The sequence below is a fragment of the Poeciliopsis prolifica genome, unplaced genomic scaffold, assembly GCF_027474105.1.
Source record: "Poeciliopsis prolifica strain line A6 unplaced genomic scaffold, Auburn_PproV2 SCAFFOLD016, whole genome shotgun sequence".
In the NCBI taxonomy this organism is placed as follows: domain Eukaryota; kingdom Metazoa; phylum Chordata; class Actinopteri; order Cyprinodontiformes; family Poeciliidae; genus Poeciliopsis; species Poeciliopsis prolifica.
Window position 1 is genome coordinate 1,955,361 of NW_026562391.1, and position 15,372 is coordinate 1,970,732.

General features: G+C 36.2%; 2 protein-coding genes across 4 annotated transcripts; both read left to right on the plus strand.

Moving 5' to 3' along the window:
• Positions 1 to 2,295: 2,295 nt before the first annotated feature.
• LOC129367000 (ecto-ADP-ribosyltransferase 5-like) lies at positions 2,296 to 8,798 on the plus strand. Of its 3 annotated transcripts, XM_055041178.1 has the most exons (5): positions 2,296 to 2,903; positions 5,886 to 5,967; positions 6,074 to 6,161; positions 6,734 to 6,838; positions 6,931 to 8,797. In XM_055041178.1, the coding sequence occupies exons 3-5, from the start codon at positions 6,159 to 6,161 to the stop codon at positions 7,660 to 7,662; spliced, it is 840 nt and encodes a 279-aa protein (XP_054897153.1). In that variant the 5' UTR covers positions 2,296 to 2,903; positions 5,886 to 5,967; positions 6,074 to 6,158; the 3' UTR covers positions 7,663 to 8,797. The 3 variants fall into 3 exon arrangements, with proteins under 3 accessions (XP_054897153.1, XP_054897152.1, XP_054897154.1); XM_055041177.1 differs by lacking the exon at positions 2,296 to 2,903 and having other exon boundaries at positions 4,094 to 5,967; XM_055041179.1 differs by lacking the exons at positions 2,296 to 2,903; positions 5,886 to 5,967; positions 6,734 to 6,838 and having other exon boundaries at positions 6,014 to 6,161; positions 6,931 to 8,798.
• Positions 8,799 to 10,755: 1,957 nt separating this feature from the next.
• Positions 10,756 to 13,365, plus strand: LOC129367001 (ecto-ADP-ribosyltransferase 5-like). Its single transcript, XM_055041180.1, has 3 exons — positions 10,756 to 10,833; positions 11,254 to 11,385; positions 11,477 to 13,365. Exons 2-3 carry the CDS (start codon positions 11,302 to 11,304, stop codon positions 12,218 to 12,220), a joined length of 828 nt encoding a protein of 275 aa, XP_054897155.1. The 5' UTR covers positions 10,756 to 10,833; positions 11,254 to 11,301; the 3' UTR covers positions 12,221 to 13,365.
• Positions 13,366 to 15,372: the final 2,007 nt, after the last annotated feature.

Genomic DNA, 15,372 nt, shown 5'->3' on the forward strand with positions numbered 1-15,372 from the left:
TCCTTCTTACTGTCGCCACATGCTTGATCAAGATGTTCATTTAAACTCATTATAATTAGCTGAGCTGCTTTAGATTGTAATTATTTTATGTGACTGCAATAAAACAATCATCTGCATTTGACTGTATTGTATTAAGAATTGAATTATGAACTGCATGTGCATCTAAAAACTATATTTGAATCTGCTTTATCCTTGATGAATTCAGATCAGTTGCTATGAGCTGAATCATAGCATCTCAGGCCACTTTTCAGAAAAATCAGTTTTACTCATTATTTTTAATTCTAATATTATCAACTCAATAAATTCCTGGATTGTGAACTTATGGCTCCGTCTTTCTTCTGACTAAGTTGAAGGTGAGATGATGCGCTTCCGGTCCAGCTGCTTTCACTTGCTTTCTCACTTGCAGCACAAGCACAGAAATCAAGAAACAACTGCGCCACCTAGTGGTCAATGTCGTGACAGCATCTCCTGTTTTTCAACACTGTTTACACCATAATGTAAGTGGAAGCGGCCCAATGGACAGTGTACGTGATCAATCAAGTGCCATGACTGGACACAGCCTGATTGTTCCTCTTTTGGACCTAAAGAGGATAAATCAAAACTCAGTGCTTCAGCTTCAGCTGGGAAAGGAGAGATGTTGTGATGATTTCCCGGAGAGTTCATCACAGACAGACGCCCAATTTCAAGCCCTTAAGTTACAAAGTCAAAGTATTGCTGTTCCACTTTATATTGACCTGAACTGGAGAATTTAAAGCATGATTCTTTAAAGATCAAATACATCTAAACTCTGCTGTTGCTTTTAGTCTAATAATAATTGGTCCTTGAAATGTCTCTTTGCACAGAATCTATGCTCAGTTTTAATTGACTAACTTGTAGTTCTGCATGTCTGAACTCCTCAGGAAGTTGGTCTGCAGGGGTTTTATGAGAAACAGGAAGTGGTATGTTGACTAAAAGCTGTTTTGTTGATCTGCAGATTCATGGTTAACATGAAAAGCAACTATATGTGAGGCCAGTCATGGAGGAAAGATGCTGCTGTGAATAAATGTATGATCTTGAGGAGAATCATCCATTGTGTGTGAACTATCACCAATATATCAACCATGTATATATGGACTGTGTTTTATTCTGCATAATTTGTGTCAGATCATTTGTTCTTCTGTTGGTGGGTTAGAGGTTAGAGGTTAGAGGTCAGATCAACACGCAACTTCACGTCAACACACTTCTGTGTTGAGACTTTCATGTTCTCCTTTTTGCAGAGCGCCGTGTAAGAAGGACATTCTGTTGTTTCCCTCCAAGTGATGCTCATATCCACTAATGTGACACATTTGATGAAGTCAAACATTTGATGAAGTCAAACATTTGATGAAGTCAAACATTTGATGAAGTTGTCCAATAGGTCAATTTCAAAAGGTCTGATTTTTGATTGACCCACTGAGGAGCAATTAGCTGGAGCTCTTCTGTGTGATTCCAGCAGCAGCTCCAAAGGAAACTGGTAACTCAAAAGAAGAAATTAATTTGTTGCATTTAACAAAAATATAAAAAACTGACAGGTAAAGTTAACTAAATGTTTGCACTGCAAACAGTAAACTAAAGAGTCAGGTTAATGAAAATAATTTTGAAGCGAGAAATCTAAACTATTCACTAATCAATATTTAAACTAATATTTAGGATGAACAGAAAACGATTACCATTCAGGTCTCTGTGTGACAGTAGGGACAGCTGTCACAAGACATAGAGGGACGTGCAACAGGTCTTTACCTGTTGCACGTCCCTCTATGTCTTGTTTGCACGTAAAAGGAAGCTGCTGCTCACAATTAACAGAAGAAGACTGAGACTCATGAGCTTTGAGGTTTACATTTCCAACAATAAAAAAAGTGTGGTCTGTTTTGCATGTAGGTTTAGCTTATGAACTCCTGCAGTATAAAACAGTGTAGATCAGGGCTGGAGGGCAGAAGGCTTCTTCATTTTACTTGGTCAGCATTTTTATATTTTGCTCTTTTCACTTTAATTTCTTTGGATCCTGATCTATTTCATGATTTAGATTTTTCTGCCTAAAGAAAATAGACAACCTGACTAAAACACAAAACCATTTTTCATATTTTGATATTCATCCTTCCAGAAGCTCTTCATATAAACTCAGGTATGACTGTTTTTTTACTCTCCAATTTGCCAGAATAATCCTTATGACATGATTTTGTGACATATGATTTTGAAACTGATGGAATGAGCCTTTAATGAGAGAAGGTGTAGTTTTAACCATGTAATAATAATCAATAGACATCCTAAGTTGCTCTTGGTAAAACTATTGTCAATGTAAAACTGCAATTCAACGGTTAGTCCAGTAAAAACAGAAACTATGTTTATAAAAAATGGTTTATTGGTTCTAATCAAATATGTTCATGTTTCCCACTTCCTCCTAGTCCACCATCACTTAACTTATTGTTTTATTGCATCATGCAGAGAATTGTGTAACTCTGTATACTGATATCAGTTCAACATCTGCAAGGGGGAGAAATGCATCTGCATGTAATTTTCTACAAAGTAGAGCTTTTGATCACATTATATCTATTCTGGCTTCTCTATACTGACTTCCTGCTAATTTCAGGAAAGTTCAAACTGTTTTTTTGTGTCCAAATCTTAGTTCAGCCCTGATTTCTGTGAATATTAGTGTTTTATTAAATCACCCAGTGGAAAACTGTCGTTCTATTGGCTGGAACGGTTGTTAGGTGACAATACTGCTTGATCTGCAAGATTGTTAAACATAAGCTCTCAACTTCTGGCAGTCAAATTTCCCCACAGAGACCCTGAAGAGGACCCAGGTCTTCCAGTCTTTCCATTGCCCTGAAACAGGATCAAACAGGTGCAGAAGGTCAGCGAGGTCACTGAGTCTCAACAAATCTGAGGTGAGGACCGATTGCCTCACCTTTGGCAATCGGTCCTCAGAGGTTTCCATAGAAGAACTTGCTGATGGTAAATTGCCAAAAGCAACATGAAGATGCAGATTAGATAGATGACTGAGCGTGAGAGAAGTTTTCACTTCCTCTCTGTGCTTCTGTACGTTTGTCATGCTCTCTCAATGTCCTGCACAAGTTTGTTTACATGCCACAGAAGCATTATGAAATAGTAATGATGCATGCAACCTAACAGACTGGCTGGTTCACAGATCCAGTTATGAAAAAATAACAAGTTTAACTCTGATGACTGTACGTCTGTATTACTATAGCTATGTAGTTATAAACTCTGTTGTTTTTTGGATATAAAGTTATTATATTATTATAATTATTATATTATAATAAGAATAATTTAAAGCATGATACTTTAAAGATCAAATATACTTTAATTTTAATAAAGTCATTCAATTGGTCAATACAAATAATGTAAATCAGAAGATCCTGACCAAGTGTTAAAGCTTGATTTTAAAGAACATACATACGTTTTTTTGTTTATTATTTTTTTTTCAGTTTTGCGTTTACAGGCCAAACGATTGCAGCTGATATTACCATAATCTTTGTTGTAAGTCTTGTTCTGGAGACTCTATAGCTAAAGTAATTGTGTTTGAAACTTCTCTTTTTCCTGAAAGCAAATAAAGTTTAAACTTCTGTTTTACTTTATTTTTCTGACCTTTTTAACAAGAAGATTGTTGGGTTTTGTAGAAGCAGAAGTTTGTGGAAAAACAAACAAGGAGCAAGAATGATACATCTCTTCTTAGCTCCTAGATGTTGAGTTTGATATCATCATAACTGGTCATGATTAACCAGCAAACTGACTTTGGACTTCTTGCTTGTGGTCATGGACCTTTACTGCCTTACACTTTATAACTTTTATACCATTCACAATATTATGAAGAGCATTTACTCATTCATCCACATGATCATAATCAAATGTTCCCATGTTTCTCAAGGTCACAGGTGTATAAAATTAGGCACGTTGGCATGCCGACTGTTTTTACAAATGCTTGTGAAAGAATGGGTCGCTCTCGGGAGGTCAGTGTCATTGGATGCCACCTGTGCAACAAATCCAGTCATTTTCTCGCTCCTAAATATTGTATTAGAAGAATTAACTCATGCTTAGAATTAACTCTCTATACTGATATCAGATGCAAGGGGGGAAATGCATCTGTTACCCTGCAACCTTGGGTGGCTGAGAGTAATGTAATAGAAAAGATCTTCCTCCAACGTGTGATGCTGTGACAGAAAAGATGAGACACACACGTTGAGTTCTCGTCAACATCCAAAGGAAGATTTATTCTTTTTGTGTGCTAAGATACTCCAGGAAATTCCTGAGAGTTGTTGTAATCTTTGGAATAAGCTATTCTCAAACTCACGTCCCTCATCATGATGTAGTTTCTCTGGATATCCAAAACGAGGAATGAAATCTTGAAATATCTTTTCAGCTGCTGTTTTTCCGGATTTGTTTCTCGTTGGCTATGCTTGTGCAAATCGAGTGAAATGGTCAGCGACAATCAGGATATACTCATAACCTCCTTTGCTTGGCTCCAAATGCAAATAATCAATAGAGATCAACTCAAATAGAGTAATGGTTTTGATGGATCCCATTGGGGCTCTCTGTGAGACATTGGGATGTTTTTGTTTAATACATTGACATTTCTTGGTCACAAATCCTCAATGTCCTGTTGCATGTTCAGCCATTAAAACTGTTCTCGAGCAAGATGGGTCACCTTGTCAGGACCAACATGGTTCATGTCGTCATGCAAACTCTTTAACACCTAATGATTTGCGTTTTTCGGGGAGAACCAGCTGTCTGTTTAGTTCTGTGTTCCGGAAAAGTAGCCCGTTTTCCACGACTAACTTGTTCCACTCGTACAACAGTCTCCTTGTTTCTTTATACATGGTTCTTTTATCCTATTCATTTGGACTCCAATTTATTTGTTTCAATGCCACAATCTCCTTAATAGCTGTATTTTACTGTTGTTGTGTATTTTTCTGTTGTGCCACTATGCTCTGATGTTTTCAGGCATAGTGGTTGTGACACCATCAGGTAAGTTAGTCTCATCATTTTCATCAGCAAGTTGTAATGCAGCAAGCCAGGGAACATCATTGCTTTGTGTTGCTTTGTTGCCTTGCCACACTGCAGACACTACTTCAATCTGGATGCCTTCTCCTGAAACCATTCGTCCTAGATAACGAATTTGTCTCTTGAAAAGCTTGCATTTGGCTGGTCGAAGTTTAATGCCACGTTGTTGCATTCTGCAGAAAACTTGTCTCAGATGGTCCATGTGTTCCTCAAATGTTCTTGAGTAACAGAGTACATCATCTAAATAAGGTACACAGGACTCATCCCTGATTCCTTCTAATACACCTTCCATACATCTCTGGAACACAGCTGGTGCATTGGTCAGTCCAATGGAATCCTTATCCATTCGTAGAGACCCCAAGGTGTGCTAAATGCTGTCAGATGTTTGACTCCTCACTCACAAAACCTTGGTGATATGCACTTCCTTGATCCTTCTGGACCAAGGAAGTGCATAAATAAAAAATTATGTTTGGGGTGTCTATTTTCTTACTTATTGTCTTTATTTACGAGTAACTTGTTTTTCACACCTCTACACATCTGCATGTAATTTTCTACAAAGTAGAGATTTTGGTCACATGATATCGATGCTGGAGTCTCTATACTGACTTCCTGCTAATTTCAAGAAAGTTGCAACTGCTTTTTTGTGTCCTAATCTTAGTTCGGCCCTTATTTCTGGGTGAACATTAATATGCACCCATAAATCTAAACCAACACTCAAGTTAATTATTTATAGATCTGCTTTAAAAGCTGAAGTACCAGAGCTTCTTGAAGGCATCACTTAATTTAAGGGGAAACTACATTGGCACATTAAAGTCACACTGACCAAAATATTTTATCTTGCTTGTTCTCAGAGTTGTCTGCTGAGTCATTTGGGTCATCTGGGTTGCCGTCTTCATGTTATTTGGATCCTGTGTTGGGACTCCACAAGGGAACGTGAAGAAATTTTTACTTATTTATGTAAATGTATAATCACACATGCTGAACATAAACAGTAGAAATCAGTAATGTGTTTCTTTTTGTTTTTGCTTAATTTTGGCAGGAATGTCAAACTCTGACGGATCGCCCAATCAAACTGAATAAGGCTACAAACTCTTTGGTTGACGTACGGCGAATGTGAAGAAGACATGGTGAGAAAATTAAAGACGGACTATTTACGAAATGAGACAAGCATCAATAAGGACTGGCCTGAAATAAAGCCAAGAAAGCACACAACAATAAAATATCTCACTTCAGTCCAAAGAAATTGGCAAGAGAGTAGAAATGTTTTTTAAAAATGTGAAAGTATATTTCACATTTTTATACTGTGAACATGTAGAGCAAGTACATGTTGTCTTTTGCACATCAAATGACAGCAGACTAGTTAAAACAATTGTAGAAATGTGAGCTACATCACCTGCCAAACACACAGGTCTTAAAAAAAAACATAATGCAATAAATACCTGAATTACAATAACAGTAATTAGTGATTAGCAGTTAGTTCAACATACAAATATGCTTATGCAGCATTTATTATACATATGACCAGTACAACATGTCTCAAGATTCACAGGGCGATTATTTTATTAGAAATTAGCTCAAGTGCAAAAATATATATATTTCAATTGCTTGTATTGCATTTAAATTTTTAATACTATTTGATCCTCATATATTCTCAATAATGTCTTTAATACATTTCCACTCTTTCTCTCACCTACTGCAGTGTTGTGGGCTGTCAGGGAAGACTCTGGTGGTGGTGGTGGGGACAATTTTGGTGGTTGTGGTCCTAGTATTAGGAGCCTCTCTTGGGTCTGTATTTGGAAAGCAGGTGAGTGATATTTGTTTAAATGCTGCACAGCCTTACATCCAGAACATAAACATAACTAATAAATAATATTTTTCTTTTGTTTTTCTGTTTAGTGTGAGAAGAAAAGTCAAGATTGTTTGCCATTCGCTCTAGACATGGCTCCAGACTCTGTTGATGACATGTACAACAACTGTGAAGTGAAGATGAAGGAAAAAATAGAGAATGAATTTTTACAAAATGAGAAAAACAAAGATAAAAACTTCAAAGAGGCCTGGAATAAAGCAGAGAAATACTACAACAGTAAATGGGCGAACAATAACACGCCGCTGAAGAAAGAACAAATCATGGCTGCTCATGCGTACACCCTTGAAGAACCAGCTTTATACTGTGATTTCAACAACGCAGTTCGAAAACAAAACTCTGAGTACAAAACCACATTCCAGTATCACACTCTGCACTTCTACCTCACCATGGCCCTGCGCACCATCAAACCTACAGCAGAAAATTGTGTCACCGTTTACCGGAGAACAAACTGTAAATTCAGCAAAGATGTTCAAAACAAAGAGATTCGTCTGGGTGCTTTTTCCTCCAGTTCGATGGGTGACTATTCTGATCCAGAGTTTGGTACCAAGTCATGCTTTGAGATCACAACATGTTTTGGAGCAAGCATCTCAAAGTTCTCTAAGTTTCCAGATGAAAGAGAAGTCCTGATCCCTCCATATGAGGTTTTTAAAGTAACAGCTATAAAGGAAAACTCAAAGAAAAACAAGCTTCCTTGTGAGGTTGTTTACACGCTGGAGAGCACAAAAACAACTCAATCCAATTTAAACTGTGCTCTAATCTAGAAGAAACATCTGCATGGTTTTAACTGAACAATCTAGAAATAAAATTAACAGTAAATTTGGACATGATTTGAGATTTTTATAGAAAACTGGATCCTCAGTTCTGTTTAACAATTAGATATGATAACAAATATACAACAGTGAGTGTGAACACCTTAAATCATTTTATTAAAAAATGGTCTAGATTGTAAAGCTGAATTAAATGATATTGAAATGTTAATTCAAATCAGTTCACATCAATTTGAACTACTATCATTAACTTTCTCCTCTTAGCTTGTTGCAGCTTAAGTCTGTTTACTGATTCAGACATGACTTTTTAAATATATTATACTTAAATTATGATGATCTACAAACATTTACTCTTCACACACAGTTGGGAGTTTGATAAATGTTATGTTTCCATAAACCAACAAAATATAAAACATTTCAGTCAATATTTCATAATGTTTTGGTTGCAGGTCAAATCAAATCCAGGTATTTGTCCTGACAGCTTCACTCATCAAATTCAAATGCCAAGAATATTGTTATTGGTGACCAATCAGAAACCTTTATGACAAGCCATAGTGACTGTTTAAAATAATTTACAGTCTATATGTGAGAAAGGAAACTGCACAACAATTCAGAAGACAGACAAAACAACAATCCATCACTTTTACTATATTTTGTCACTTTGAAACTCATAAATTTTCATAGTGTGTTTAAAGTGAGTCATTCCTTCTTACTGTCGCCTCATGCTTGATCAAGATGTTCATTTAAACTCATAATAATTAGCTGAGCTGCTTTAGATTGTAATTATTTTATGTGACTCCAATGAAAAACAATCATCTGCATTTGACTGTATTGTATTAAGAATTGAATTGTGAACTGCATGTGCATCTGAAACTAGATTTGAATCTGCATGATTGGACTGTTTTAGATCAATAAGATTTTAATTTGAACCAAAATACATTCAGTGAGACTGAACACAAATTTGACCTTTTTGTCTCATGTGAGACAATATCTGTTGTGAATTATTGTCATTTAAAACAAGTTTAAAAACTTTAGATTTTAAAAGTGTCTTTAAAACAGTCAAATGTTTGATGGTCGTGATCATTTATTTTGTGCATCTGCTGTATTTCCTGATTGATTTTTCTGTTTTAATAAACATTATATTGGAACATCAGAATCTTGCTGCGTCTGAGTTCAGATAAAATAATGTTGTTCATAAGATATTATTGAAATACTCTCAAAAAAGATCAAAACTGATCTACAGGCACAGGAATCAAGACGCAACCCCGCCACCTAGTGGTCAAAGTCGTTACAACATGTCCTGCTTCTTTCCCAGTTAAAAGCAGCCAATCTTGACCTGATGTGATCCCGTTCAAGAACTGAAAAGATAAAATAAATGTTTCAAGGACCAAATAATAATTGGTCCTTGAAATGTCTCTTTGCACAGAATCTATGCTCAGTTTTAATTGACTAATTTGTAGTTCTGCATGTCTGAACTCCTCAGGAAGTTGGTCTGCAGGGGTTTTATGAGAACAGGAAGTGGTATGTTGACTAAAAGCTGTTTTGTTGATCTGCAGATTCATGATTAACATGAAAAGCAACTATATGTGAGGCCAGTCATGGAGGAAAGATGCTGCTGTGAATAAATGTGTGATCTTGAGGAGAATCATCCATTGTGTGTGAACTATCACCAATATATCAACCATGTATATATGGACTGTGTTTTATTCTGCATAAGATGTGTCAGATCATTTGTTCTTCTCTTGGTGGGTTAGAGGTTAGAGGTCAGAGGTCAGGTCAAACTGCAACTTCAGGTCAACACACTGACGCAGGTAGCGCGGTTGCAGTTGGACCAATGTTCTTGTGCCGCAAGTTAGAAACTAAGTGGAAAGGACATGTGTAAACATATGTATATTAAATTATGACTAATTAGAAAGATGATGTGTCATTTCCATTAGTTTCTGACAGCTCGGTGTTAGCTGGTGCTAAAAGGTGACACCGTTTGCTGCGTTGATGTGAACCTTTAACACTGTGTAGCTTAAAGAGCAAATCTAAAACTAACGTGCAAAGTTTCTTAAATTATATGCAAATGCAAAAGACGCCATCTGTTCAAAGCCTGGTGAATCATTAACTTCTCCTTTTCTGCATCTGCTTCAGACATTTGCTTAATCATACCGTCAGTCCACTGTTCCTGCAAATGTTCCTTTTGTTTGAGGTCATTTAACATCCAACTGTTACAGAGTGAAGCGCTATGAGGTTAAGCCAATCCTGGTGCTTGTTTTATGTGCATGTGAGGCCCAACATGTCACATTAATGATTCAACGATTAAAGGGTTTTACTAAACTTTATAAAACACTGTGCAGGGAGCTCTACCATTGTATCAACTGGGTGTTGAACAGGGAAACACGACATGCGGGACAGCAGTCTTTAAGAACAGGGACTGGACCAAACTAGTTTAAATGTGTGTGAGTTTATTATGTCGACTGGCAAAAGGTTTGCAAGGACTTTCAGATTGTTTGTGGGGACACTGTACTTCCATCATACACACCAGATCAGTATAATGTTATTTTTTTAATCGCTTCATTGTTTGTTGAACCTAAAAGGGTTTATAATCCATTATATCTTGAGCTCTGATGACACGACAGGCTATCATGTTCCATCCTGACAATATTTAAAGATCATTATTGTGCCATAATTTACTGAGTACAAACTGGTTTGACATGTGTAGTTTAATAGTGATTTGTCTTTTACCATCTGGTAACTTCTGGAAAACTAAAGTTTGACTTCTGTTATTATTAACTGATCACATGAACTATTGCTGCTAATCAGTAGGAACTTCCACGGATATTAGACAATTAAAGTGAAAAAAACTTGTCCAAATGATATTTTGGTTCAAATTTATGACGAATTAGAAAGGTGACGTGTCATTTCCAGAAGTTTCTGACAGCTGAAAGACACGGACTTAACCCGACTCAAAGATTACACCGTTTGCTATTCCTTAGATTAAGAAGCAAATCTAAACGTAACTTACAAATTTTGGAAATTACATGCAAATGCAAAAGACGCCAGCTGTTTAAAGCCTGGTCACACATTCTTCTCTCCAATCCTTTTCTGCATCTGCTTCAGCCATTTGCTCCTTCGTTCTTCCAGTCCATTGTTCCTGCACCAGTCGCCACAGCTAAAGAGGTAAGCATACTTTTCTCAGTTCTAGTTCTACTATTGAATGATGGGTGCACTTGCGCATTAGAAGACAGCAGACGAGTTAAAACAGTTGTATAAATGTGAGCTACACCACCTGCCAAACACACAGGTCTTAAAAAAAACTTAATGAAATAAACAACTGAATTACAATAACTGTAATTAGTGATTAGCAGTTAGTTCAGCATACAAATGCTTACGCAGCATTTATTATACATATGACCAGTACAACATGTCTCAAGATTCACAGGGCGATTATTTTATTAGGAATTAACTGAAGTGCAACAGTTGTTTTGTTTTTTTTAATTATAATTGCTTGCATTGCGTTTGCCTTTTTAAGATTATTTGATCTTTGTATATTCTCAGTAATGTCTTCTAATACATTACTCCTCTTTCTCTCACGTACAGCTGTCCACATTTTTTTGGTTGGGTTTGAGAATTGTCTGCCGAGTCAAGATGGCAAGGATGATAATTTTGGTGGCTGTGTTCATGTTATTTGGATCGTCTCTTGGGTGCCTATTTGGAAAATGGTTCATTCAGGTGAGTGATATTTGTTTAATGGCATCACAACCTTACATTCAGAACATAAACATGACGAATGAATAACATTTTTCTTTTGTTTTCTGTTTAGTGTGGGAAGAATATTAAAAATTGCATAACTCCTCCAAGTCAACCAATCCAACTAGACATGGCTCCAGACTCTGTTGATGACATGTACAACAAATGTGAAGAGAAGATGAAGGAAAAAATAGAGAAAGAATTTTTACAAAATGAGAAAAACAACAATCAAAACTTCAAAGATGCCTGGGACAAAGCCGCGGTATACTACAACAGTAAATCGGCGCATGACCCGCCACTGAAGAAAGAACAAATCATGGCTGCTCATGCGTACACCCTTGAAGAACCACCTTTTTACCGTGAATTCAACAACGCAGTCCGAAAACAAAACTCTGAGTACAAAACCACATTCCAGTATCACACTCTGCACTTCTACCTCACCATGGCCCTGCGCAACATCAAACCTACAGCAGAAAATTGTGTCACCGTTTACCGGAGAACACCCTGCAAATTCAGCAAAGATATTCAAAACAAAGAGATTCGTCTGGGTGCTTTTTCCTCCAGTTCGATGGGTGACTATTCTGATCCAGAGTTTGGTACCAAGTCATGCTTTGAGATCACAACATGTTTTGGAGCAAGCATCTCAATGTTCTCTAAGTTTCCAAACGAAAGAGAAGTCCTGATCCCTCCATATGAGGTTTTTAAAGTAACAGCTATAAAGGAAAGCTCAAAGAAAAACAAGCTTCCTTGTGAGGTTGTTTACACGCTGGAGAGCACAAAAACAACTCAATCCAATTTAAACTGTGCTCTAATCTAGAAGAAACATCTGCATGGTTTTAACTGAACAGTCTAGAAATAAAAGTAACAGCAAATTTGGACATGATTTGAGATTTTTAAAGAAAATTGGCTATTCAGTTCTGTTTAACAATTAGATATGATAACAAATATACAACAGTAAGTGTGAACACCTGAAATCATTTTATTAAAAAAACGGTCTAGATTGTAAAGCTGAAATTATTGAAATGTTGATTCACATGAGTTCACATCAATTTGAACTACTATCATTAACTTTCTCCTCTCTTAGCTTGTTGCAGCAGGCAGCTTAAGTCTGTTTACTGATTCAGACATGGCTTTTTAAATATATTATACTTAAATGATGATGAGCTACAAACATTTACTCTTCACACACAGATGGGAGTTTGATAAATGTTATGTTTCCATAATCCAACAAAATATAAAGCATTTCAGTCAATATTTCATGATGTTTTGGTTGCAGGTCAAATCAAATCCGGGTATTTGTCCTGACAGCTTCACTCATCAAATTCAAATGCCAAGAATATTGTTATTGGTGACCAATCAGAAACCTTTATGACAAGCCATAGTGACTGTTTAAAATAATTTACAGTCTATGTGAGAAAGGAAACTGCACAACAATTCAGAAGACAGACAAAACAACAATCCATCACTTTTACTATATTTTGTCACTTTGAAACTCATAAATTTTCATAGAGTGTGTTTAAAGTGAGTCATTCCTTCTTACTGTCGCCACATGCTTGATCAAGATGTTCATTTAAACTCATAATAATTAGCTGAGCTGCTTTAGATTGTAATTATTTTATGTGACTCCAATGAAAAACGATCATCTGCATTTGACTGTATTGTATTAAGAATTGAATTGTGAACTGCATGTGCATCTGAAACTAGATTTGAATCTGAATGATTGGACTGTTTTAGATCAATAAGATTTTAATTTGAACCAAAATACATTCAGTGAGACTGAACACAAATTTGACCTTTTTGTCTCATGTGAGACAATATCTGTTGTGAATTCTTGTCATTTAAAACAAGTTTAAAAACTTTAGATTTTAAAAGTGTCTTTAAAACAGTCAAATGTTTGATGGTTGTGATCATTTATTTTGTGCATCTGCTGTATTTCCTGATTGATTTTTCTGTTTTAATAAACATTATATTGGAACATCAGAGTCTTGCTGCGTCTGAGTTCAGATAAAATAATGTTGTTCATAAGATATTATTGAAATACTCTCAAAAAAGATCAAAACTGATCTACAGGCACAGGAATCAAGACGCAACCCCGCCACCTAGTGGTCAAAGTCGTTACAACATGTCCTGCTTCTTTCCCAGTTAAAAGCAGCCAATCTTGGCCTGATGTGATCCCGTTCAAGAACTGAAAAGATAAAATAAATGTTTCAAGGACCAAATAATAATTGGTCCTTGAAATGTCTTTTTGCACAGAATCTATGCTCAGTTTTAATTGACTAACTTGTAGTTCTGCATGTCTGAACTCCTCAGGAAGTTGGTCTGCAGGGGTTTTATGAGAAACAGGAAGTGGTATGTTGACTAAAAGCTGTTTGTTGATCTGCAGATTCATGGTTAACATGAAAAGCAACTATATGTGAGGCCAGTCATGGAGGAAAGATGCTGCTGTGAATAAATGTATGATCTTGAGGAGAATCATCCATTGTGTGTGAACTATCACCAATATATCAACCATGTATATATGGACTGTGTTTTATTCTGCATAAGATGTGTCAGATCATTTGTTCTTCTCTTGGTGGGTTAGAGGTTAGAGGTTAGAGGTCAGGTCAAACTGCAACTTCACGTCAACACACTTCTGTGTTGAGACTTTCATGTTCTCCTTTTTTCAGAGCGCCGTGTAAGAAGGACATTCTGTTGTTTCCCTCCAAGTGATGCTCAAATCCACTAATGTGACACATTTGATGAAGTCAAACATTTGATGAAGTCAAACATTTGATGAAGTCAAACATTTGATGAAGTCAAACATTTGATGAAGTTGTCCAATAGGTCAATTTCAAAAGGTCTGATTTTTAATGGACCCACTGAGGAGCAATTAGCTGGAGCTCTTCTGTGTGATTCCAGCAGCAGCTCCAAAGGAAACTGGTAACTCAAAATTTGTTGCATTTAACAAAAAATATAAAAAACTGACAGGTAAAGTTAACTAAATGTGTGCACTGCAAACAGTAAACTAAAGAGTCAGGTTAATGAAAATAATTTTGAAGCGAGAAATCTAAACTATTCACTAATCAATATTTAAACTAATATTTAGGATGAACAGAAAACGATTACCATTCAGGTCTCTGTGTGACAGTAGGGACAGCTGTCACAAGACATAGAGGGACGTGCAACAGGTAAAGACCTGTTGCACGTCCCTCTATGTCTTGTTTGCACGTCAAAGGAAGCTGCTGCACGTAAAAGGAAGCTGCTGCTCACAATTAACAGAAGAAGACTGAGACTCATGAGCTTTGAGGTTTACATTTCCAACAATAAAAAAAAAGTGTGGTCTGTTTTGCATGTAGGTTTAGCTTATGAACTCCTGCAGTATAAAACAGTGTAGATCAGGGCTGGAGGGCAGAAGGCTTCTTCATTTTACTTGGTCAGCATTTTTGTGTTTTGCTCTTTTCACTTTAATTTCTTTGGATCTTGATCTATTTCATGATTTAGATTTTTCTGCCTAAAGAAAATAAACAACCTAACTAAAACACAAAACCATTTTTCATATTTTGATTTTCATCCTTCCAGAAGCTCTTCATATAAACTCAGGTATGACTGTTTTTTAACTCTCCAATTGTCTAGAATAATTAAACTTCCTTATGGCAGGATTTTGTAATATATGACATTGAAACTGATGGAATGAGCCCTTAATGAGAGAAGGTGTAGTTTTAACCATGTAATAATAATCAATAGACATCCTAAGTTGCCCTTGGTAAAACTATTGTCAATGTAAAACTGCAATTCAACGGTTAGTCCAGTAAAAACAGAAACTATGTTTATAAAAAATGGTTTATTGGTTCTAATCAAATATGTTCATGTTTCCCACTTCCCTAGTCCACCATCACTTAACTTATTGTTTTATTGGATTCGTGCTTAGAATTGTGTAACTCTGTATACTGATATCAGTTCAATATCTGCAAGGTGGGGAAATGCATCTGC

Bases quoted from the DNA above. Each gene is read 5' to 3' on its own strand.
- LOC129367001 (XM_055041180.1), top strand. From the start codon at position 11,302: ATGGCAAGGATGATAATTTTGGTGGCTGTGTTCATGTTATTTGGATCG. The intron at 11,386-11,476 runs GTGAGTGATATT...TTTTCTGTTTAG, and splicing joins TTGGAAAATGGTTCATTCAG to TGTGGGAAGAATATTAAAAA.
- LOC129367000 (XM_055041178.1), top strand. The intron at 6,839-6,930 runs GTGAGTGATATT...TTTTCTGTTTAG, and splicing joins GGTCTGTATTTGGAAAGCAG to TGTGAGAAGAAAAGTCAAGA.